The sequence below is a fragment of the Grammomys surdaster genome, unplaced genomic scaffold (assembly GCF_004785775.1).
Source record: "Grammomys surdaster isolate TR1022 unplaced genomic scaffold, NIH_TR_1.0 275, whole genome shotgun sequence".
NCBI lineage: Eukaryota > Metazoa > Chordata > Mammalia > Rodentia > Muridae > Grammomys > Grammomys surdaster.
In genome coordinates, this window is record NW_021604716.1 from 194,949 (window position 1) to 220,448 (window position 25,500).

Sequence of the window (25,500 nt, forward strand, 5' to 3'; positions counted from 1 at the left end):
TAAGCCTGGACAGAGCATCATCTAAACTAGTGTGGTGCATCTGACTCGGGAAGAGGCAGGTGGAACTGACTTGATCCGGTATCTGTTACCACTTAGATGTGTAATGAATGAACCTAAAACACCATGACTGCAGATAAAACATGTCTGCCCAACTAAGTAGGCAGCATGTGTTGTGTGCTGCAGACTGAACAGATTACTTGTGACAGCCTGTGCCGAGAGCCTGGCCTCCCTCCAGGCTCCTACCCAGCTGCACATGGCTTTGCTTTAGACAGATTCATATTCTCAAGATGACTGCACAGCAATTGCATCATTGGGACAGTCCAAGTTTGTACACCTCTAACCTGAGGTTAGAAATGTGCAGATAATGAAACCACAGTGAAAATTCCACACCATGAAACCTTGTTTCTGGTGAAAAATCATTAAAAATTAATTCATGTAGTAACTGTGTATAAGGTACAAATAAAACAAATTTTATGTGTAAAATTGGGCCTCATCTCCAAGGTATCTCATTTTATACGTGTGTGTGTGTGTGTGTGTGTGTGTGTGTGTGTATACATACCTATATATGTATGTATATATACACACACACATATATATATGTAAAAATTATTTGAATAAAGAAGAGAAACAAACAAACAAACAAAAAAACAACAAAGTCAGAAAGAGTGCTGGCCCCAAGATTATAGATTATTCAGGTAAGGAATAATCTATATTCACTAATAAGAGGAATCTGAAGACAGGTTCTTGCTGGTTTCAATCTTCTTGACCCTATCTCCCACGTGCTGGAATCAGACATGCATTACCATGACTATCTGGTTCTGTTATCTTTTATTCTATATATCAAATGCAGAAGGATATGGTAAAAACGCTAGCCCTAACATCCCAGATGGGTAAGCATTCCTTACCAGGGAGGAATGAGAGTCTGAAGTGAACTGAATATACCTCAGAGTTTGACTGGTGACCATCAGATGGGATTCGGTCATGCGGAAGATATTGTGAATAGCTCGGGCGGCCAGGACTTGTCTCATTGCTTCATAAATCACTTCAGTAGTGCTGTCTGTCTTAACTGCCATTGATCCCAAAAACCGAACGATGAACATTTGCTGCAAAAGAGAATCTGCAAGAAAACATGCTCCACTCAGGGTCACATGACCGTAGATGCACTACCAAGGTCAAGAGCCTGGGAACAACTCTCTATGCAGGACCTTCTACCCACCTTTTCAACATGGCGGTGTTAACAGGCCCCGCAGTGGGAATGATCTGACCCCTTACTGTCTGTATTTGTCTGTATTTCTTCCCACTCTCAGAATTCGTAGGCCATTGAATAGTTATGAAAAATGAGATGTACTACTGGGCCACACTTAATCCGTATACATCTACATCCCATAACAAATGGAAACTGCAATGTGCTGACTGTAAAGACGGCCAATTTGTATGTATATGTCTTTGGCACCACCCTGCCCCCAAGTATTCAGAGTGGACCCAGGGCTTTGCGCACGTTAACCAAGTGTTCTACTCCTGGGCTACATCCCCAGCTCTCAGAAGTTGCCCAGGCTGGCCTCGGACTTAGGCTATAGCCCAAGCAAGTCCTAAGCTCAGGACATTTTTTTAAGCTAATTTGTTATTGATTGATTGACTGATTCATTGACTTATCAGGACATTTTCTTAAAGCTAACTTTTCCTCATTCATTCATCCACCCATTCATTCATTCACTCATAGGTTCATGATGGTGATTTGCCTATATGTATATCAGTGTACCACATGCATGCCGTGCCCTTGGAGGCCAGAACACGGTGTCTGTTCCCCTGGGACTAAATTATGGCTTGTCAGCCACCATGTGGGTACTGAACCCAGGTCTTTTGCAAGAGCAACCAGTCCACTTAACCACTGAGCCATCTCTATACCCACTCAGGAGCCCCTTGCCTGTCCCTAAATAGCTGGTACCACAGGCATGTGCCGTAGGCCAGGCTCAGTGGTTGCAGTCTGACAGTGCTGAGCAACAAGTAAAAGATGACGTGAAGACCCCCATCTGTGTTTTAAAAACTAACGTGCTGAAAACATGCTACACGTGCTACGTAGTGGATCTTTTTTCTTTCTTTCAAGACAGGGTTTCACTGTGTGGCCCTGGCTATCCTGGACTTGGCTTTGAACTCAGAGATCTGTCTACCTTTGCTTTCTGAGTACTGGGATTAAAGGTGTGTGCCACCAAGCCCAGGTCTGGAGTTAGTTTTATATAAATAGTTTTATTTGAAGTAGGATCCTGCTACATAGACTAGGTTGGTCTCAAACTAAGTGACTCCTGTCTCAGTCCTTCCAGTTTTGGGATTATTAGGCATAGCCCAGAACACCCAGCTGAATCTGAAATACTTCTGTGTGGACCGAGAAGAGACAGCTAGGTACATGGCACTATCCAGAGTCATTTCTAAAGCACAGGCTGTTAATAAAAAAATTGTTTAGTCAAATCCTTTTTAAAGGTTTATTTTTGTTTTATGTGTATAAGGTTTTTCTTACATGTGTATGTGTGCTCAAGGTGTGTGCCTGTGGAAGCCAAGCTGTCAGAACTGGAACTACGGCAGCTCTAAGCAGCTATACAGGAGCTGGTAACCAAACCCAACTTGAGATCCTCTGCAAGAACACTAAATGCCCTTAACTGCTGAGTCTTCTCTCTAGCAATGTTCCTGCAGATTTAAAATCATTTTTTATGTGTATGTGTACCTTACATGCCTGGTGCATGTAGAGGCCAGAAGAGGGAGTTGGATCCTCTGGTACTGGGGTTACCAATGGCTGTGAGCTGCCATGTGGGTAATGGGAGTTGAAAGCAACCCCAGGCCCTCTGTAAGAGCAGCAAATAACCCCTGAGCCATCTCTTGGCTCCTTCTGTAAATTCTTAAGTCTTATTAAACTTGAGCAGAGTCATTAGAAAGAGTTCCATCTTTGAGACAGTGTGAGACTCCCATCAAGAAACTATGTTAGAAATCTTGCAGCGCTCCAGATTACTGAAATTGTCCTGGCTCAGACTCAAAATCTGCTTTCCTGAATTCAGTGATCCTTCCATCTCAGCCTCCCTATTGACAGGATTATAGATGTTTGCTGTCACTCCAGCCACCAAGATTCCACTTTAATTATGAACAGTTTTTCCTCTTTGAAAAATCTGCTTTATAAGAATATAATAACAAATTAGATTTGATAGTGTTTCTGGGCAGGAACTTCAAAAAGGGCACGGTATGGCTAAAGGTAAGATAGCCTTCTTGTCCAAGTTTTCACAGAACACGCTGGAGGGTCAAATCTGAATTCTTAGGCTATGCTTTAGCTTTAGGACATGACTTCTCGCCTTTGGGACCCTCTTCATTTGTACAGGCCAGAGAGAACATGAGACTGGGCACTTACCTTCTGCTTCAGGGAATGAATCATCCTCCGTTTCACCAAAAGGGTTGGTGCGCCTAGGGGAACAGCCAGAGGTCAGCAGTCCTGACAGCTGCAGCTGACAAGATGCTTAGCACCTCAACTCTTAGTCAGGAGGGTATCACAGCAGCAGTCTTGTAGTGAGTAAAGACACAGACAAACTGGCTTTCATTTTCCCAAGACAGCCACAGGTATTACCTGCTGCCCCTGTTCTGGTCAAGGAATTCTGTTGCAGGAAGTACAATATCAAACTGAATGGGTGTCCCAGGTGCAATCAGTTCCTCTGTTTCAGGAATGCTGGCTGTTGCTTTGGGAACAATCTTGTCATTTCCTGTGTCTGAATTTTTTATGTTTTGACTAAAATATAAAAAGGAGAAGAAATTGATCAAATGTCACCACTTGTTTAATGGGCTACGACTTTTACATATTGAGATACAAAGGAGCCTCCAAGCGCTCACAGTCCATCCTACAAACAACCCTTCCTCAACTGCACGTCCTTGGCTGGAACTGGTCACTTCTTCAGTCCTGCTGTTTGTCACCATTCTGGGCAGTGTCTTAGGACTTATATACTCATTTCTTCCTTAGAGATGGGTTATTTTTTTTAGAAGTGAGACTATAGCCAGCTCACACTGACACATAGTAAGTACTGAAGACATGTTAGCTGAAAGAATGAAACATCTGGACTTGACATTTCACTGCAACCCTGCTATAATTTTCTCAAAAATCCCCTTTCCACTCACTAGAGCCACCACTTGAGACACTAAACATGCCACCCATTCCTTGTTCTTGTATAGTTCCACTGCATGCTTAGCCAACTCTCCTTGCACCAGCCTACATTACACCGTTGTGCCAGCCGGTCCTCTGTCCCTTCTCTGAATTCTGTGATACTTTTCAATAAGTCACAGTATTTGGTACCCTGTGCCTCCTGAGTGCTGCACTGTGGCCCACATGCAGCTAGAGACAGCGCCAGTACAGGTGGTGTGCTTGCATGCTGAGCAGCCTGTCCTACACTGCCCTGCTGCTTCTCTCCAGGCTAGAATGCTGCCATTTACCTCCACCCTCTAAAATCCTCTTAAAGGTACAGTGCAAACTCCTTCAAAGGGAATGGGATGTAATAGCAATTCCATTCCTTACACAGTCTGGACCACAAAAGCCCTTAAGGATCTTTTCACTTGGTATTTTTTCATCAACATTTTCTGGTTTCTCAAGCATGTTGTAACTAAATACTTCACGGGGACTACAATGGCTACTTGACTTGTATGCGGTGAAATGTGGACAGACATCATGTCTCCAGCTTAGAGACAGTCCCTTCCCCACTAACCCTTTCAATTCATCCTACGGATGATGCACGACCCGTTTTAAACCTGGTTCTGACTGTTGCCTCTTTCCTCAATTCTTCAGCCTCGTAGGGACTGAGTAGCCCACTGCCTGCAGTCCATGAGCAGGAATTACCAAGGCTTTTCACAAAGACTCAGATCTGTCTTATGGACCCAATGCCAAGTGCCTGAACCCCAAGAAGCTATACAGTTCAAGAGTTTTCTAAGGACTTCCTTCTAGGGCATTAAGTATGTGTAGAACATCTGATGGAGTTCTTTCTACCATGCCACTAAATGACACAAACAGTCTTGATTTTATTATGCCCCTTGATGCCATTAATACAACAAATAAGACAAACCTCTACTACCTAATTAACCACTTGAAAACTCCCACTGAGATAAAATGTAGGAGCTCTAGAATACATCCTTAAGCAGTAGTCAGAGGGAAAGCTGTGTGCATGGAAAGGTTCAGTTAATGAAAACGGGAAAACCAGGTGTGGGAGAGGATACCTAGAACTCCAGCACTTGGGAGGCTGAGGCAAGGAGGGCTACAGTGAATCTGACGGCAGCCCAGGTGATCTAATGAGACTCTTCCATAACCCTGTTCCAACAAAACAGCAAACAGAAACCCCAACTATTCAATGCTAATACATGACTGAAAGACTTACAAGAATTACAGAAATGTAGTAATGTAAGTGGAAACTTAGATGCACATATGAACCTGCATGTGCAGAAAGGCTTAGCCCGGACCAGGGACACACAAAAGGTGACACGGCTACAGTACCACGATGCTAACACAAGGTGATGCGTGGCTATGGACCTGGACAATCAGCCCTGTGTGTGTGTGTGTGTGTGTAAATGGGATTCACTATTCTATTCACTATTCACCTCTCTCTGTGCTGTGAGTGTGGGTACATTACTAAGTTGTCCAGCCATAACTGTTGCTTCTGTTGCCCGGGGTGCAATGGGACACGTGGAGGGATGTGAGAATCAGGAACAACTCATTTCACGTTTCTAAGACAGCGGCTCCACAGAGGCCAATCTCTCCTCGTCCTTAGTTACCTGGAGCAGGAGCTTTCTTGTTTTTTCCCAAAGCTTGTGATGGGAGTCACCGCCTGAAGAGCCGTCTGATTCAACTTGATGGCTACTGCCTAAACGTAAGGCACAGGAGACATGCTCAGGCCAGGAAGGGGTGCCTCCCTGCAGGTGGTGTGCACGCAGTTGTTAATTACCTCTGGGTTGTCCGTCAGGTAGATCTGCCTGGAGATGTTGTTTATTGCACATATCCACTGTGGAGGAAATTAGAATAGTGAATCCCACTTACACACACACACACACATATACACACACACACACACACACACACACACACACACACGGACAGACATGAGGCAGACAAAGCTTTACCTCTTCATATTCCTTCCTGCTCTCTGCTTGGAGAATTATTCCCCTGAAACAAACAAGATATAAGGAACACAGGACCTGGTAGAAGCAGAGTCCTTGGAAGAGGTATGGCCATCACAAAGGTGGGATGCCTCCCAGGTCTCTCTTAACAACTTAACACCAGCAAAGCAGCATTTGGGGACAGGAGGAAAATTGGGTTGCAGGCTGGCTCTCCCACCAGCGCACTACACCATCGAGCCTCCGTTTCCTCCTCTGTGTGAGAAGGCTGGACTTAAACCATCTACCCTAAGACTGTACTGCGGACTGTCTCAATCCTCTTCTTAGATGATGACAGGACAGTATTCGCCCTTCTCAAAGACACAACTTTGTATCTAAGAACTCCAAGTCTGTATGCTGAAGGCATTCCACCTTCACCATGGCCGTAGCTCATTCAAGGACTCTGCCCCGCCAGCTCCTTTGTTCCTTATAACTGTGGCAGAAGGACCACAGACACCATTTCTGTTGTGTATCTGAGGAGACCCAGGCCCAGGGATGCTCAGGAACCACATAGGACCACTAGACTCCAGGCGTCTTAGTTATGAGCCACTGGCCACTGTTAGAGGAAGGACAGTGTCCAACCAACTGCTCTACCAACTTGGGAAAGGATGGTCCACAGGCTTCCACCATTTCACCACCACCTGGCAGTATTTCCTTGGACCTGGAACTCAAACTGAAACCACTGCTGCACACAGAAGGGGAGCCACCAGGATAGATTCTACTGTGGTAACTCCAGGATAATGTAACTACCACATTTTGAGGTCTGACCTCTTTGGACCCTAAGGTCCCAAGGTATGGGGATCTCATGATTAATGACAAGTCTGTAGCAGAATGTGCTGCTCACACGTCTTGTCCGGGATCTAAATGGCTCCTTGGGCAGCCTCCTTAGTCTTGTCTCCAGGACACAGGAGTCACTCTTCCATCTCTGCTGACAAGCATTGCTTCTACATTTACTGGATATATACAAATAGCTCTCCTCCAAACCTCAGAGCTGGCTCCTCACTGGGGCTCCTGAATAAGGTGAGCTGGACCAGTGGTCACCTGCATCTGTTTACAGAGAACAGAAAGCCATTCTCTGGAAGAACAAGGCCTGGAATGTGGCCTCTCCTGTGGAGGACTGGCACATGAAAACTAGAGCTAGCCGCCTTTGATAAGGGGACTTCCCACACTGTCCTCCCAAATAAGACAGAGGCATACGGTTTGCCACTGGGCGTGGAGATCTGGAAGCAGTATCGTCGGTCTTCACAATCCACCGCCATCACAGAGCAGTTGTCCAGGTCCTGAATCAAGCCTCCAGCCACAGCTCCCCTGGGCTGGCACATGAGGTTCCCGCCTTGGGTGAAGAAGTACAGCCTCTCCCACGTGGTGGTGACCAGTCCCGTCTTGCTGTAGGAATTGTATATGAAGGTCCATTAACACTAGGGCATGGAGATAGCAACCCCATACCACCTGCCTGTTCTTGGGAACTGGCAGCATTTTTAGAAATGCTTTGCAGTAAAAGGAAACTTTGAAACTCACTTTGTGAATAGTGGCAGAAATACATTTTGCTTGAGTGATGGGGAAGACTAGGTTCTACTCCATGAGGAAGGACAGCATCAGTGCCAGCTATGCAGGCACGGATGCTTACTCCTCACCCCCGAGTGTGGCCAAACTTAGCTTCCAAACCCACCAGCCTTAACTAGAATCTGTCCTTCACAATTAGGAACTGCATCTCTAGGATGCAGAACTGAACTTTACTGTTTCTACCAGTCACCAGGGTTGCACTGCCTCTCCCAAAATCCTAGGTCTCTAACTGAAGAGCATTCTCATTTGGTGGACTGTGTGTAAGAGGAAAATACAGCTTCTTGGCAAAGCATCAAAATTTTGTGGAATTTTTTTCCCTACAGAACTAATGGAGACATCAGCTTACGGTCTCACACTGGTAAGCCTGGGAGAGGTACCACCTGCAGAAAAAGCTGCAGAAAAAAGCCATTATGTCAGACAAGCCGAATGGTAGAAACATTTGGTTTAATATTTACTAGCTACAACTACATGCAAGGCACTATGAATCTTGTTCCAATAATTTTTTAATGGTAACTGTTAACCCTGGAGGGGTCCCCACAAACTAGAACCTCATCAACACAGCGACATAGGTGCCATAGATGGAGGTTACCTCCATCCCAGTCAGGTTAGCCACCAATACCAACACTCTCCACAGGCAACAGCCATAGCCTCTTGGGTATGACTGTTGTATAAAACTGACAATCTTTTATTCCACACGGACATTTAAAGACAAGACCATGACAGGTAGAATTCAATCTGGAGGGACTTAACTGACCCTGGTTCTGTGGCACTCCTCCTACCCTCCAGCCAGCAGGGAATGGCCATGACGCCTAAACAAGCGTAGCCGGCAGCACATAGCGTCCAGGGCACTGACTCCAGGTTCTTGTGGCTTGGTTTCTCAGCCACGGCTCAGTGCAGCTTGGAACTCAGACCCAGAAGCTTCCCAAGTCAGGCAGGAGTGGGAGGTCATCCTTTGTTGACCACTACTACACAGAGGCCTTAGTGGCCACATGAGACATGGGTTCTGGAGCTACTTCCCAGGGAAAGCTGAGTTCAGCACAGGGTGGATGGCATTCTTACTTTCTGAGATTGAGGTAGCCAGTCTTCTGGATGAGGTTCCTGTTGATCTGCGGTGTGGCCACATCAATGTCCGGAGTGTAAACAGATTCACTGACTGAAAGCAGCTCTTGCTGGGACACCCGCATCTTGTCTGCCTCAGTTTCCAGTTCCACCTGAATGCTTAAGATGGAAGGTTTCAGGTCAGCCACTCTCCACAGGCCGACTCACCACTCTTAGGCCACGGATGGCAGGGCCTGCCTCACCCACTGAAGCATCCTGCATTACAGATGGAGCCACCAATTTCCCATGTACCCTCTTTACTAATGCCCAGAAAGCTGTATTACCAGAAGTGATGAAAGCCTACCATTCTAGAACAATACTGGTTTGTGGGTACCACGTTCATCTCTGCTGATACAGATCTTAGGAACTGCTCAGTGAGCCCATCCTCACGGTCCATAGGTACAGGTAGCCTATCAAAATCCCTCCGTCCCCTGAGGAAAGGAACAGAACAATACTGCCTAGCTCAGGCTTTGAGAAAGCTGTGAGAGACAGGAATGGCCAGGAAATACCAAGGTACAAGAATAAGTCAAGGCCAAGGCATGTTCTAAGATAGTCATAATATGCCCTAAGATGGCACAGGCTCACTGGTCAAGGACTGCTCACAGAGAATAAGGGAACCAATGACCAGACGTAGGCTGTAAAGTCTAGGACAGGAATTCCCATGTGGCATACACACTGGAGAATGCATACTAGAGATAAGGAGACCCACTTGACATGAGGTTACACAGAAGATAGAGCCATGGCAGTCAGGAATGAGACAGACAGTTGCAGCAAAGTCACAAGGACCAGTTTTTCAAGGTCAGAGCTCAGGATTTCCTCTTCTCTAAGCTTGCACATTCCACCCAGCTCTCAGTTTGTCTGGGTGAGTGTTCAGCTCTTCTGATATCTGAATGGACCGAGTACTCCTCTACTGAGATGGTGGGACTGGCATTATCGATCAAACCTCTCTGGCCTAACCTGCTACTCACTGCCAAGGTGAAGGTTTGTGTGTGTGTCTGTGTGTCTGTGTGTGTCTGTGTGTGTCTGTGTGTGTCTGTGTGTGTCTGTGTGTCACCGTATAAAGCAGACTGGCCTCAAACTCACTGAGTTTGCCTGCCTCTGCCTCCCAAGTGCTGGGATTAAAGGTGTGCAGCACCGTGCCTGGGTAAGGTGGAGACTGGAGGAGGACAACCACATACAGGATTCTAACAGAGGTAGTCAGTGGACAGACACACAAAGGCCCTTCACATTGTGTGGACAGAGTCGCCTCTTGAAAGAGGAGTGCATGCTCAGAGACATGCCCCTGTACAGCAGGGCCTGTACAGCAAGCTCACGTGCAGCAGTGTGATACTGGGCATACCACTCAGCTTTAGTAGCTGCTCTGCTCTCCCAAGCCCCATACAGAGAGACTCAAACTCCTGCACCAATCAGAAGCTCCCAAGACCCCGAAGAGCACAGGAGGAAAGTAACTGCTTCAATTGCAACTCTTCAAAGCTCCCTGGGTCTTCTGTTTGTTTCATTTTTTAAGTATTTTTCTAATATGCACTCACAAATATATCACTATGGGGTTAAGGACTAAAAAAGCCTAGCTCTTCAGGGTGGCTGAAACCACGTTGCCTTGTCTGGCCCTCAGCTGAGCTCTAGGGGCGGGCTGCACCTGCGTACAGTGTGGCAGGAGAATCCCTGTGCCTGGAGAACAATGCTGGTGTTTACTCTCAGGCATGAAATTCAGTACTAATGTCAGGCATAGTGGTGCACACCTTTAACCCCAGTACTCAGGAAGCAGAGCAGAACAGAGGCAGGCAGATCTTTCTGAGGTCCAGGCCACCCAGGGTTACAGAATGAAACCCTGCCTAAAGAAAAAAAAAAAATCGAAACAAAACAGAGAAACTTCATAACTTAACAGAGAAACTTAAAGAGATGAGAGAAGAGCATGAGGAGCGCTTTCCATCCCACACTCACTATCTCCACTCTGTGGAGTTCCCTCTTTGGGGGCAGGGTGAGCGGTTCTGAAAGGGTCTCATGTACTCCAGGCTGGCCTTGAATTCTGGTCTTCCTGTCTCCTCCTCTACCAATTTGTATCTTAAACTATAGCACTCCATCCCCAGACACAACCCACATATCAGTCTGGACAGGTATTCAGAGCGACACATCCACGCTCTGGTCAAACTAGTCTGCAGATGTGGCCCATGAGCCACCTCAGAGCTCTCATCATAGGGGGTGGGGGCAGAAGCAGGAGCCAGGAGCCGGGGCAGTGCTCCCAACCACCAAGCACAGGTAAGACCATCTGAGGAAAGTGACGGGGTTTGAAGAGTGTGCTCCATGGCTGCACCACAGCTCACTGAAGTAACTGCAAAGGCTTGGGTAAACTCGTACGACAGCTAGAACTTCCTGAAAAGTCAAAGCACTTCTGGATGTGATCCCATAATCCTAGAGGGAAAGCTAATCTCCACCTCTCACGGCTCACAGCATGTGACACCTACACATCAACATAGGCAATTCTGATCCCCAAGGTGCCTAGACTCCATGGGAAGTAAAGTTTTCATGTTGGAAGAACCTGGCCTGCTGCAGGGTGATGGGGCTTTGGTGACCTTCTGAAAGCAGAAGAAGCCTCCCGTACCTCCCAAAGAGGCTGACTCACTGGGAAGACAGTGCCTCGCCTAAGAGCAGCATTACCTCTGAACCATGTCTGTAACAGATGATAAGAAACCGTCCATACTTTTGGAGAACATCTCTGCTCCTCTCTTGAAAAAGTTAATCTGAAAGATACAATTGCAGTACTCTGAATATCAACTGGGAAGGTAACTGGCCAGTACCCTAACTAGGAGACCTGTGGGACAACTGTGGTCACCAGCCCCTCCTGCTGGCAATCAGTTAGCATCTCTCTGTCGCCTACCTCCATCATACTGGTTGAGAAGGCCCAAGTTTGTTAGTGAGGAAGGTGGAGCCTGACGACCTTGTGGTGTCTCCTTCAGGGGACACCAGAATAAAGAAAGGTAATGAACCGTTGTGCATACCAGCAGTTGCAGCAATCGCAACTGACCATCTGTGAGACTGCCACCAGGGGCTTTCTCTTCTAGGAGTACTAAGCCAGTTTTCACCTCTTGCACTAAGTGGAGCAGAGCCACGTGACAGATGCTCAGGCCCAGCAGGGCACGGACAAACATTTGATGGAGAACAGCATGAGATGTCCACCCTCACTGAGGGCTACCATCTGCCTGAGCACACTCACTGAGCCATCCACAGCAGCAGAGCTGTGGACTTGGACTACACAGACAGAGGATGATGACTTGAGCTACAGCAAACTGGAAACTGAGCTGAAGTCTCCTAAGAGCCTCTTCCGACCACAGCACTAGAGGGGATCTGGCATCAAGCAGCTGCTAAAACAGGTAAGGGATGTCTGCTCCCGAGGGCTCTGGGATGGGTGCTTTCTCTGCCTATGGGAAACTGGCGCCTAAGACCCGGGAAGTTGGAATGAAACTCCAGCTGAGGGGTCTGGTGTTGAACTTAGGACTACTCGCTTCCTGGGACTCTGGGGTGATCCTCACTTCCAGGTCTGGGTGCCAACACATGAAAGGCCAGACATGGGCAAGAGAGACAGTAAGGCTGCAGCTTCTGAGCCTGGAAAGCTCAGCCTCCTTCCCTTGTGAAGGCTTTCGTAGCTGTGAGACAAGACAGGAGGACCCTGGCCTTGGCTCATCTGGAAGCTGAGTGTGGCCAGTGGGTGTTATCAGCAGTGTTGGGATATTCTTCCCTCTAATCTGAGAACACCGGGAATGTGTGCACCTGTCCTTAGGTCAGGGAGAGTATGGACAGTCATGGGCAGGATTATCCCCACTCGGTAATACACACACCGGAGGCTCTGGCCTGCTGACCTTTACCTCAGATTAACATTGTAAATCCATTTCAATCCCTGCAACATCAAATACAAACGATGCTCATGAGTGAGCTTTCATCTCTTAAGTCAGCCTTTGGCATTTCCTATGGCTCAGCACCTGGGGCTCTTGTCCTTCCCTGCTGACCTCCTTTGGGGCATTGCGCTAAGCCTCTGGCTTGCTCTCCAGTCACTGCGAGCTCTCTGTGGTTACCCAATCCCAAGCACAGGTTTCGGATTTACAGCCCCACTATCTAGCACTTACCATAGGAAAGGCCATTTTACACACTCCAGGATTTCACAGGGCTGTTAAGATGGCTCAGTACACCTGTCCCCAAGTCTGATGGCCTGAGTTTGCGCTGCAGGACTCACATGATAGAAGGAACTGATTTATCAAGTTGTCCTCTTACTTCCACATGTATACCATGGCATGTGTAAGCCCCCCGGCCCCCCCACACACACAGTGTGATTTTGGAAAACCTATACAACTGATAAAACCCAGTACTGAGGCTGCGGAACTGAAATCGATTTCAAGCCTATCTTCTGAGGACCAGAGAAGCCACAGCAGGTAGCAAGTAGGTGACGAAGCCTGGGTAGTCTGTACCCGATGGGCTGGGGTGCAGTGCTCACACTGTCAGCTACCACAGGTGGGGCCATAGACACTGATATCCAAGGGCTGAGGCAAAGCACATGCTTCTGAGTCACACAACAACTCACAGCGTCAGACAACACTCAGCTGAGAGATCGCTAGCTCTATGTCTTATATGAGGAGTTTCCAAATGAAACATGAAATGCCCCTCCCCAGTCTTCTGCCATAAGTCATCTGATGGTACAGCCCCGCCCTCCTAGGCCAGGGCTTCATGTGTGACGGCAGTGAACTCTCCTCCTCCCTCCTGTAGCCAATCTGCAATCATTTAAAAAGCCTGGCTAGGAGAAGCAGTGTAGTCCTTGGCTGGGAGAAAGCATGGAACCTGCTGGCCATATCCCTTGGGTCCTGTGAAACTGTCCACCAACCAAGCAAGTGCTGCCAGGCCAGGGAGGGCACACAGGACGTAATCACAGAGAGCGAAGCAGAGTCCTCTAACATGGCTAGGCTGAAGAGTCAGCACAGTGATCACTGTGTGGGAGCTAGGTGGCTCTGCTGAGGGCTGAACGCCCCAACGGGACAGTGCTTAGTTTTGGATTAGAGATCTTTATTCAGATGACAGAGAGGCTAGATTGCCCTACTAAAATTAATGCCTCTGCAGGTATAAGCTGACTTCAGTGACCTCCTCATTCAACATGTAGCAACTACATCAGGAAAATAGACAGTTGTGGCTGGCTGCTTAAAGATGCACCCCTCCCTTAGTAAAGCTGGTGAGGTATTTCTTTTGAAATATATGTAATTTAAAAGCCAGAGATGCTCATGTATGTTAAATTGGTAACTGGTCTTAGAAACATTTTGTCTCTTCACGTCATTTTTTGGTTCATAGATTATCAAATGACCTAAGACTCTGGGTGCATTTGTCTTGTATGACATAAGGGCTGAGAGTCACAGAGGGGTAAAGCAGGGGAAGCTCATGCTGGCACTGCCGCGCCCTGTGCCATGGAGGTTGGGTCAACATCTTTAAACTGGAGCATCTCTAAGATAAGTATCAGTAGATCACTAACTAGGAGGGAAGACGCCGACTAAGTCCCCTGAGACTTCAGAAAGCACAGGTACAATTTCCTATGCTCCAGGAGGAAGCACACGTGCAGTAACTTCAGGGGCATACCATCTGCAAATGAGCCAGCCAGGGGGAGCTTGATGGGGCAGAGTAGGAAAGGAACATTCACACCCCTGCTCCAAGCTAGCTATCCAGCCTGGGTGGGGGTGGGGTGAGCCTGCGGTGCGGCTGTGAAAGCCATGTGTACACACCGGCTCAACACCAGCCGTTTGGCCTGGGCAGAAAGCAGAACCAGGACTCGCTTTCTCAGAAGGCAGGCAGGCTCTTCCCTGAGGGAGGCTTGGAATGTGGCCATAGCTTTCTGAACAGATAGCCTCACAGGTCAAGTCCAGCTGGAAGCTCTGGTAAGAGCTGAGCCTTAGGAACTTCCCCAGGGTATTGCGCATCTGTTGCCATGACAATGCTTCCATTTCTCCTGATCATTGCTTTGGGGTTTCCTCTCATGGGAAGGAGATCCCCTACCTGTCCGTGGGCAAAGCCTATCAAGGGTTCCATCATGGCTGCCCGCTTGCGGTACTGCAGTGCATTGAGTGCACAGTAGTACTGAAGGGATGAGAGGTGCTGTTTCCGTCGGGCGGCCGCCACCTCTTTCACAACTTCCGTCTTCACCTGGGGAGAGGGAAAGGGAACTCTAAGTTGCTCACAGGGTCTGGGAATTTTGCCAGAGCACAAATCTTCAAACATAGTTAGTAGCTCATCATAAACATTTTCATGACTAACATAATGGCACAGAGATAAGGGTCCACCTTAGCTTAAAAGGGAATCTCAATGAAATCACCAAGGTGACAGCATCTCAGTTCCCGAGACTGTATGAGGCAAAACCAATACCCTCCAAGTGGCAGTGCTCAATGATGCTCTTTGGGAAAATGGTTTAGCAACAAGTACCAAAGCCGCACACATTTTGGTTCATGCACAAGTCTATAGTCCCAGGAAATAATTCAGCTCAAGGAAATTGTGAGTGAAAGTAAGAAATGTATGCATGAAGATAGGTTCAGTTACCTGGGGTAGTGAAACGCCTAGAAAGTGGGGGTTAATATATCAGCCAACAGCTAAACAGGCGCTCAAGTGACTGAGCAGTACGGGAGCCAGACAACCTGACAGAACACCACACACAGTACGGGAGCCAGACAACCTGACAGAACACCACACAGAGGCCAATCAGCACATGAATAGAATTTACAGTGGCTCTGAACCAGTGCTTAGAATTGTGACAAGATCTACACACGAGGTGCAGAAAACTATGAAGGTCCAGACTCAGGAAAGGGGAAGAGCTCCACCACACAGCAGCAATGCCACAAATTCACAGATGTCACAGAAGGAGCTGAGGTCAGTGACACACACGACTGAAGGAACACTCACCCTCTCGTTCTCCTTCTTCTTAGGGAGCCTGCTGTATTTTGCCATTGACAGGTCATGCTCTAAAAATAAAAGACATTTGAGCATCAGGAAGGGTCAAAAGGCAAGAACATCGGTTGTCTACCCTGCCCCCACCAAACTTATGCACAGCCGAAGCCCATGCACCAAAACTGGAAAGACGCCTACCATGGCTGGCAAGTCCAAAGAGATCCTTCAAAGTGCTGACTTCTGAACAAGGGAAAAGAAAAGATGTTAGAGGAGCCGGGGCCGTGGGAAGCCAGGGCTCTGCTTTCCTGAGAGGATCAGGGCACATGCTCTGTCCACAGCCCCTTGGTCCTCAGCTCCCACAGCCCCTGGCCTGGTGGCCACAGTGACACTTCACACCCAGGGGTCTGTAAGGGAAATGGACTCCTGGGAATGGGTAGACAGGACACGGTCGGGTATTTGTCCTATACACTCAGGCCCTCAAGTGTCTTAGGCCATCTTCCCTTACACGGGACCACACAGGAGCGCAGAGTTTCCTGATACCACCACTGAAGAAATCTGATTTATTAATCACCACTAGGCATGGTGCTTGTTCTAGTGAAAAATGACACAAACTGGTATACTGCACAGCCACAAGTCAACACCAATAACCATGACCCCACAGCATGGCACCTCACCCGTCATGCACCAAGATGACATAACAATCCCCAAACCAAAATGACGGTCACCAAGAGAATGACGATGGCCAGAGAGGAAACACTGAAGAACACAGAGCAGACCCTGAAGGAGTGACGAGTCCTACCTTCTAACAGAATCCACGCCAGCATGCCAGACAACAGAACACTTTACAACCTCTATGCTGGTCTCACCTTCCCTGGTGCTGGGCTGCTCTCCTCTTCCCAAGGGCTGCTCTGCCCTTCCCTCCCACATTTCCGCTCTCTTTACTTTTACTCCGATTAGAGCGGCGTTGTCTTCCCACAGCTTGTTATGTCTCATGCTCTCCTCAGGTATACTTCCTCTGGGGCACCGATGAATGAAAGCAGGCTGTGCTGGATGCTGGTATGATATGAGGTGGAGGCAGGAGGATCATGCGTTCAAGGGCAGCTTAAGCTAAACATTTAAGGGACTAGAGAGACAGCTCAGTGGCTAAAAGCACTTGCTGCTCTTTTAGAGGGCTCAGACTTGGTTCCTAGCACTTAGATGGAGGCTCACAGGTATCTGTACCTCCAGTTCCAGGGCATCAGATGCCCTTTTCTGACCTCTAGAGATCCCAGGCACACATATATACAGTCACACAAAGCATCCATATATAAAAATCAAATTAATTTAAAATTAAAAGGCAGTAAAATGTATGCTAAAGCACTATGTAAGCAGACTGGGACCAGATTCACATTTGGCTGGGGTCAAATGCCTCAAGTCTCTGTCTTTGTGTCATGTGAACAGAGTAATTTGATTAGGTTTTCATAAACAAGAAATGTTTGTTTTTATGACAAATTGAACATTTTTATTCTCCTTTGCAAAAGAATGGCCATTCTAAGCAACTGTAAACTCAGATTCTAGACCTCAGAAGTTGGTAAAGAAGGCCACTGTCACAAGGGCTGCTGGACATGCTCAGTCTAGGCTGTGTACCCCGCTCCCTCCGCCCCCCACATAAGAGACAGACCTGCAGTCTAGCAGATACATTACTTTTTTGCTTTTAAAGCTTTTGAGGCAAGGTCTCATGAAACCTAGGTTGACCTCTTACTTGGTCTGTAGCCGAAGACAACTATTAATGCCTGGTCTTCCTCAGTATTCTCTCAGGCGCTGGGATCCCAGGTGTGCACCATCAAACCAGTCCCTTACTCTGTACTTTTTAATTATGAAGTGTTAGGGCTGTCAAAGGAGCCCTGGAAGGAGCTTATAGTAGTTTGATAACTGTCACAACCCCAGGTAACACAAGGACAGCCAGAGGAATTCCATTTTTAGTATTTGCCTTTGCATTTACTATAGCTTCTCTACCCAGAAGAGAGTGTAAGATTACATATATTTTAAATTAAGGTTGTTATTTTTTATAAGCATGGGTGTTTTGCTTGTATGTATGTCTCTGTACCATGTGCATGCCTGGTGCCCATAGAAGCCAGAGGGCAGTGTAGGATCTCCTGGAACTAGAGTTATAGACTATTGGAGGCCACCAAACCTGAGTCCTTTGCAAAAGCAGCAAGTGCTCTTAAGCTCTGAGCCATTTCTTCAGCCCCAATGCTGGTGTGTGTCTGTCTGTCTGTGTGTGTGTGTGTGTGTGTGTGTGTGTGTGTGTCTGTGTGTCTGTGTATTTTAAATTAAGGTTGTTTTTTTAGGTTTTGTTCGTTTGTTTTTAGTCAGTCTTCTCAAATACAATTCTTTGTTTGTGTGTTTGTATGTTTTTCTTTTTTTTCTAATACAGAATGTTTCACAAATTCTCACTTCTTTGCACAGGGGCCAGGCTAATCTTCTCTATTGTTTCGATAATACACAACTCTTTACTGCCTAAGTAATAAATGAAATTAAGGTCACCAACATTGAAGCATTTTAATTCACTTTTCTATTGCAAATTTTTATCCAGAATAATGAATTTTTACTCTTCATTCGGACTACTTTTGATTTCAAATACATCTAAAAATTATGGCATGGTTCTACTTCAGTTTAAGACCTGAAATCTCCTCAGAAGGCTACTCAAGAGGGCAGCACTCAGATTTCTATTGAGCATGAGTGTGCTCACAGGCGTGCCCCAGGACACCCCCACCCCCCAGCCTCCACAGAGAGTGCCTGGCGCCACCGTCCTTCCCTCTCCAAGCGTCCACCTCGAAGTCCTAGGTGTCCACGATTCTCAAGAACAGCCGCCTCCACCCTGGCACCCCTATCTCCATGCACACATCTACAGCAGACTCAGACTCCAGCTCAGGCCATCTGCACCCAGGAGACCCAAGACCCTTGGCCCACGAAGTGTCCAGGCCTCTAGAGTGCTTTCCCCAGTCCCTAGCCATCCCTTCTGCAGCCTCACTGCTTGACATTACAATTATCTGCCTCTGTGTCAGTTTTGTTTGCCCATGGCCTCCCTTAGTTGAACCAGGAATGTACAGAACCAAGAATAGTTTGCTGAATGAAACTGCTTTAAAAGCATTCTCGACAGCCATGTGTTAAAAGGAAAGGATGGAGTAAGAATTATCAATAAGTAAATTAACATTCAGAAGGTAACTGCACGGGGCCTGCTACTTTACCTGTGAGATCCTTCTCTCGAAATTGTATAACAGGAAGAACCATAGTGTCTGCCAGTTTCTTGGCCAGCTCGGTGTGCAGACCATTGAGCTGAAAGCAAAAGGACTTAGTTGAGAAAATTATACACACTATTACCGATATGGCTGCACTTCCAGGAGATCACCACAGACACTTCTATATGCCCAAGTGGTTCAGCTGGATGTCCTCAAATACAGGCCCTAATACATGAAATGAGACAGGCCTAGAAGCATGATGACAACAGGCGGGCTCACAACATCAGTGAAGCTTGCTAAAGGCGTCTTTGCGCAAACCCTAGCTCTGTATTCTCAGACCAGGCTGTACCCTCCTAGAGCCCACACACTGCATTGCCTGGCACTGACTGCAGGTTGCTAGTAGGACTCTGTGGCTTGCCACCTCACCAGGCCTGTCAACAACCTTGCTCACAAGGGCGATAGCCACACCAGAAAAACCAGCCTGCTGGGAACTGGTTGGCCCAACCTCACGCCCAGCAGACGGCCAGTAGATCCACGGAGGAGACAAAGGATGGCACCGTCTATGTGCCAGCTTCCCATGCTGCCCTCCAAGAGCTTTCGCTCACCCTGTGAACTGGGGGTTATTTGAGCCTCCTTTGACTCAAGGCAAACAACTCTCTAAATTCAGATCACGAATGACTAAATGACTGAAACAGGGGATGTAACCATGGCTAGGAGTGAAGTCAATCTTTCTCCACAACCCAGCACACAGTGTGCTCTGCCTGTCACAGTGCTGCCAAACTGCACAATCTACACACTAGGCACCAGCGATGGCCAGTTGAAGGGACTGTCCCTAGTGTGGGGGACTCACGGTCATGTTTGGAGTCAGCAGTCAGCAAGGCTGTCCTCAACAGTGACGGCAGCATGCGTGCCACTACCCCATGCATAATGCGCCTCTCCTACAGGGTTTGTCCTCTGGGGTCACAGGTTAAAGATCTAAGGTCAATCCTTTGCCAGGTCTGGAAATATCATTAATGTCTCTATCTCAGCCCAGTTGAAGAGTGGCAAGTTTCTTCTGAGAAGAATGCAAGGAGACAGCCATACTAGTAACTGCCACTGGGGCTGGAGGGCTGGGGGGTTTTCCTAGAATGTTCACAGTAAGAAACTTAATGTTTTTCATCGACAGCTAACTGAATGTCAACAAACACTTCTATGGTGACTCTGGGCTCAGACACTAAGCAAGCAGGCGGGTGATCATGCATGTTAGGGCTCCTCCTGCCTGGTGCTTCTCTCTTCCTAAGGGTAGAACTCATGTCATTCGCCATGTGCAACATGAGCGATGCACAGGCCAATGACATCTAACCACATAGAGCTTTGCTGCGGACATGCAAAGAGGATGGTCTGCCTCCATCCTGTGCTTCAAAATGCTCTGACAGGAAATGGTGACATGCCCTCTGTGAGGATAAGGAAGGAACTCAGAGTCACAAGAAAGATCTCATTCCTAGACATTCTATTGAATGTGCCATATGCATCTGTCCTGCCTGCTCAGTCATTCTCCTCCCAGGGCCAGCTGGCTCATCTTTAAAATTCGCCTGGTTCTGGTACAGACAGAAGAGCTACCTCAGAAGCCATTCTCTTCTCATACCGCCACCTATTTGGAGCAGCTTAGTCAGACGTCAGGAGGCGTGTGTGAACTGACCCTACAGACTCCTTGACAGTACCCATGATTCACGTCCATCAAGAGACCCACCCTGCCTCCCAGAAGGCAGTGAGGAGCAGCTGTAAGCTGCGTGTCCTAACCAATCTCTGACAACCAGCCTCGTTCCCTCAGTGACTCTCTTCTACTTATGGACATGGGTGATTTGTGATTTGGGGGAGACATCTCACTGCCTCTCCGAGTTATTTACTCATGGTTAACAATCATAAAATTGAGTAAATAAAAAATTCTTCACACCTCTCAAATATTACTTTGCTGCTCTGTAATTGTATTTTTAAATAGATTCTATACCCTTTCAACATATTTTTTTACATTAGTGTGTGTGTGTTTGTGCACATGTGTGCATCGGCGTACCTATGGAGTCAGTTCTCTCCTTCTACCGTGTGGCTTCAGGACTTAGCTCCACATCAGGCATAGTGGCAGGCCCTTTCCCACGGGGCTGTCTCACCGGTCTGTTGACATACTTTAAAGAGTCCCCACAGCAGGAGTGACAAGCATGATAGTTAACCATGACTATCAACCTGATAGAGTTGTAATCATTGTAGAAATAAACCTCTAGGCATGTCTGTGATGAAGTTTCTAGATTGGTTTAGCTGAGAGAGGAGGAGCTTCCAGACTGCTGAACCTTGGCACTTGTGTCCCTAGAGAGGTAGGAAGCTCTGTGCCCCTCCCTACACCTTGCCAACGTGTCACCGTGTTCAGCTGGTCATTGTGTACTTTGTGATATCTTAATATAACTGGTAACCACAATGAGTCCTGAGTTATGGCCCATTTCTACAAATTACTAACCTCCAATTTTAGCCAGTCAGTCAGAAGCACCAGAAGCCTGGGACTTACAACTGGTGCCTAAAGTCAGGGCAGTTTTGTAGGATTGGGCCTTCAGCCTGTGGGACCCTCGGGGCTCTGCAGGTGTTGCAGATACAGCCAGAGAAACAGTTTCAGTGTCTTTTCCCCACAGTTCAATGGGACAATAACAAGCTTAGAACAGATGGCCAGTTTACTGTTCCTCTCCAGTGCCTCCCATACAGCTCTCCACAGCACAGGTGACTGCGCTGCTCAGTGAACGGAGGTAAGGTTAGGGCCTGCAACTGTACAGTTCTATACGAATGTCGTCAGAACGCAGATTTACCCAGACTCAGTGCCTGGCCACTGCACACTCTTTCCTGTTTTCTCCACTATGTTTCTTATGACACCACACTGCTAAGTCTTTAAAAGCTGGGGTTTATTATACTTCTCAGTGTTGTAGAAGGGTCTCTTGGCACCAACAGTACTGGAGCTCTGAGGGTTTTTATTTTAAACAGTGCTGAATTAAACCCTTGCACATCCTAGGCAGATATTGGGCCACTGGGCCACATTCCCAGCCCACTTATGATTTTTACAACTAAGATTTATGCAATTTCCTATAACCATGGTTTCCTACAAATACAATAAAAGGTGGGTCGAACTGGGTTCCCCTCAAAGAATACAACCATCCAGAACCCAGAACATGAGAGCCTGTGGAAACAGGGTCTCTGCAAATATAACCAGGAAAAGGAAAGGACCCTGAATTTCCAGGCAGGCCCTGGGCTCAGTGATGGTGTCTTTATAACATAAGACGCAGACAGAAGATAAGAACACAGGTGGCAGGAAGGCCATGCTAAGTCACAGTGAGATGTGGGGGATGCTGCCCCAAGCCAAGCCAAGCAGAAGCCACCAGGAGCCAAGAGGGAAGGAAGGGCTCCATCTATGCCTCAGGAGCATGGCCTTGTAGATTACTTGGGATAGTCTTCTGACTTCCAAGGCTTTAGGACAATGACTCCTATTGTTTAGAGCTGTCTAGCTATAGAGGGAGACACACCAAGGCAGGCCGAGAAGCCAGGAAACTGAATGCTCGGAATCCTTGTGGTCTATTTTCCCTCCAAATCACAACTGCAGTGCTAATATCACCTCTATGACGGAATGAGCCTCAGAAATCTGAGGTATTCTAAAATGCACAGGGGTCAAAACGGATAAAAAAAATTCATAAAGAAAAATTTCCAGGTCTTACCTCATCCACCACTTTGGAAAAATAATGTAGTGTAGAAATTACTTCCTCATCGCCTTTGCCCAGTGCAAAATTCTAGAACAAAGAGAGTTAAAAACCCGGGTGTTAAACAAATGCAGAAACTCACTCTGGAAACTCACCCCCAAATCCCATGCGGGTACCCACTTCCTCTCTTCTCCCAGGGGCACAGCAGAGGCAGTCTGTCTGAGAGATATAACAACACCCCAACCTGGCCACACCATTTTGTCTAGACAGGATGGTATCTCTAGGGTTCTGTCCTGGTGGCTGGTACTGAGTGGCTGGGCCTTCCTGGAGACCAGGACCCTCATGAGTACTTGAAGGATCCTCACAGAGGCTTCAGGATGATCCCAGTTACAATTTGTCAGTGGGAAAAGATAAAAGGAAAAACCCCTGGCATAGAAGAAAGGAAGAGAGAGAAGGAAGATGGAGGGAGGAGACAGGACCTTTTTGCAGGGTACCTCTGGAGACCCTGTAGCCCCCTGTAGGGGCCTCCTGGGTTCCTGGGCACTGCACTGTACTGCACAGCCACTGTCTGGTTACCTGTTTTTCATATGCCAGCAGCTGCCTCGAAAGCTGCTGAGTGGCCAGGCACATTTCATTCTGTGGGGAGAAGAGCAGAGCAGGTCAGGTTTGTCGTGTCACTGGTATGGGCCACCCCAGAGCAGCACTGACAAGGACTGTGTATGCCAGGAAGTGATTGCTTTTCTTTCTAGACAGGGTCTCACTACATAGCCCAGAGTATCCTGGAACTCAAGAGCCTCATGGCTCAGCCTACTGAGGTTATCTGTTTGCACTACCATACGTGGAGATTGTGTCTGGGCAACATTTAGAGGGTAACACTAAGGCAAAGCAAAGCTTTCCAACCTGCTTTAGAACAAATAAAGCCCTTAACAAACTGTTCCTTCTTGTTATTCAGTCAGGAACCAAAGGAATGCAGACACCGACCCAGTCCTCTGAGATGTGTGAGGGAAGGGGTCAGCAGAACATTGGCTACATGCGTGACGAGGGCTGTAAAGGACAAACCTGAGTGTGCCAGGGCAGGGAGATACCTAATGAAGCAAACCCTACAGGAAGCCAGGGAGCCGGCCAGGAGAATCAGCTTTCCAGAACAAGGAACCAACACTGGTGAGCTCTCAGGAGCAGCCTGTGGATGGTGTCTAAACAAGGAGCACAGAGGTCACAGTCACACGCAGACTCAGGACCCAGCTTCAGCTCTTGCTGAAGGTCATGGGAAGGGTGTGGCCCTGGGACCTGGCACCTGTGATGTCTGAGGCAGAAGCATAGCCATTCCCAGGCTCCAGAAGATCAGAGAGAGGCACTGCTGAAGAGCCGCAGTGTCCAGCAAGGCTCTTATGCTGGTCCAGCCTGATCCTGCCATCTTCCAGCCGGTTCGTCTTCCTCCTACCAATTCGGCAGACCTAGAACATGTAACACTTGCCTCTAAGCTATGGTCCAGCTGCTCATCATCTCAGGGTTATCCTAAGACCCTCCAGCTACCTCCAACTGCCCTATGGAACAGGCATGGCTACAAAACATGGTTCTCTCCCTCCTTCCCAGAATAAAGTCCCATGCAAGGCCCTGACTTTAGCTACCTTCCCTGCCCTCTGTGTCCTTCTCCTTTGCAACTGGCCACAAGTAGCAGTCACAGGGTCAAGGAAGCAGATAAACAGACACACAGGACTATGTCCTTTGTTTACACAGGGACAGGCAACAGCTCTTAGCATTCAGCAGCCATTCAGCATGTTTGATGAATAAGTATATGAACAGATCAAAAGATTAATCTAAACTCCAAGTTTGAAACAATTCCTGAACTCCAACTGTGAGCAAAGACCACTGCCAACTATATAGGGCTCTACCACAAATGGCAATAAATACAGAGCCCAAGGAAAAAATGGCCAACCCACTACCTACAGCACTGATGCTTGGAAGAGAGGGTCTTGCCCTCCGGCTACACAAAAAGTCCCCTGCTTCCAGTAAGGTGAACTTGTCTGAGCTTGGCATCTGCCTGAGGCTGGCTCCTGAGGGTTGGGGTTTGCATACTAAAGAATCATTAAATACTGTCTCTTACTTCTCCTTCTCTTCTCTCTGCACCTGTCCTTTCTCTCTTTCTCTTTCTCCTCCCCACCTCCCCATGGCAAATCCCCTGCCTCAATCCTTGGGGCCAGTGAACTCACCAGAGAGCAGCTTCCCAATAAACCTGCCTTTAATATATACACATGCATACACACACACACACACACACACATCTCATAAAAAATCATTAAATAGCAGCTAATACTGACAGGGTGCTTAGTTCAGACCAAAAACTATACTTGATGTGTTATCTCGTTTAGTATTGATATCCCTGTAATGCAGTTTTAAATAATGTATTTTTTATTTCTGCGTAAGCCGTCTGCGGATGCTCATGGAGGCTGGAGGAGGGCATCAGACCCCTTGGAGCTGAGTTCCGGGCAGTTTGCAGCCAAAGTGGGTATTAAGAACCAAACTTGGGTGCTTTGGAAGAGCAGTGAGCGCTCTACCGCTGCGGCCCCTCTATAGAACAGGTCTGAATGACTAACAACTTCACAGATGAAGCACACTGAAGCACCAAGAGGCTGAGCTGATTGTCCAGTGTCACTTGGCTAGTTGGTGGCATGACAGGGCCATGAGTTCAGGTCTATCTAATTCTGGTCTTCCTGGCCTCACTCCCCTCCACTCCTGGTCTCAACCCTCCTGGTCTCACCCCTCACCCCTCCTGGTCTCACCCCTCACCCCTCCTGGCCTCACTCATCCTGGTCTCACCTCCCTCCACGCCTGGCCTCACCCCTCCTGGTCTC

The 25,500-nt window shown here is 47.7% G+C and overlaps 1 protein-coding gene across 3 annotated transcripts in view; it reads right to left on the reverse strand.

The window, feature by feature from the left end:
- Appl2 (adaptor protein, phosphotyrosine interacting with PH domain and leucine zipper 2) overlaps nucleotides 1-25,500 on the reverse strand; it is a 45,785-nt gene that overhangs the window by 4,421 nt on the left and 15,864 nt on the right. For 2 of the 3 annotated variants that reach the window (XM_028776964.1, XM_028776965.1), the window contains exons 3-17: nucleotides 23,225-23,284; nucleotides 22,667-22,738; nucleotides 18,954-19,041; nucleotides 15,922-15,963; nucleotides 15,739-15,797; nucleotides 14,842-14,988; nucleotides 11,476-11,558; nucleotides 8,782-8,940; nucleotides 7,357-7,545; nucleotides 6,127-6,169; nucleotides 5,952-6,008; nucleotides 5,782-5,870; nucleotides 3,602-3,760; nucleotides 3,389-3,441; nucleotides 943-1,117 (exon numbers count right to left, since the gene is read on the reverse strand). In XM_028776964.1, coding sequence (XP_028632797.1) covers nucleotides 943-1,117; nucleotides 3,389-3,441; nucleotides 3,602-3,760; nucleotides 5,782-5,870; nucleotides 5,952-6,008; nucleotides 6,127-6,169; nucleotides 7,357-7,545; nucleotides 8,782-8,940; nucleotides 11,476-11,558; nucleotides 14,842-14,988; nucleotides 15,739-15,797; nucleotides 15,922-15,963; nucleotides 18,954-19,041; nucleotides 22,667-22,738; nucleotides 23,225-23,284 — 1,475 coding nt within the window. Of the gene's footprint in view, nucleotides 1-942; nucleotides 1,118-3,388; nucleotides 3,442-3,601; nucleotides 3,761-5,781; nucleotides 5,871-5,951; nucleotides 6,009-6,126; nucleotides 6,170-7,356; nucleotides 7,546-8,781; nucleotides 8,941-11,475; nucleotides 11,559-14,841; nucleotides 14,989-15,738; nucleotides 15,798-15,921; nucleotides 15,964-18,953; nucleotides 19,042-22,666; nucleotides 22,739-23,224; nucleotides 23,285-23,733; nucleotides 23,793-25,500 lie in introns of those variants that run through there. The other variant, XM_028776966.1, reaches the window with a different exon arrangement.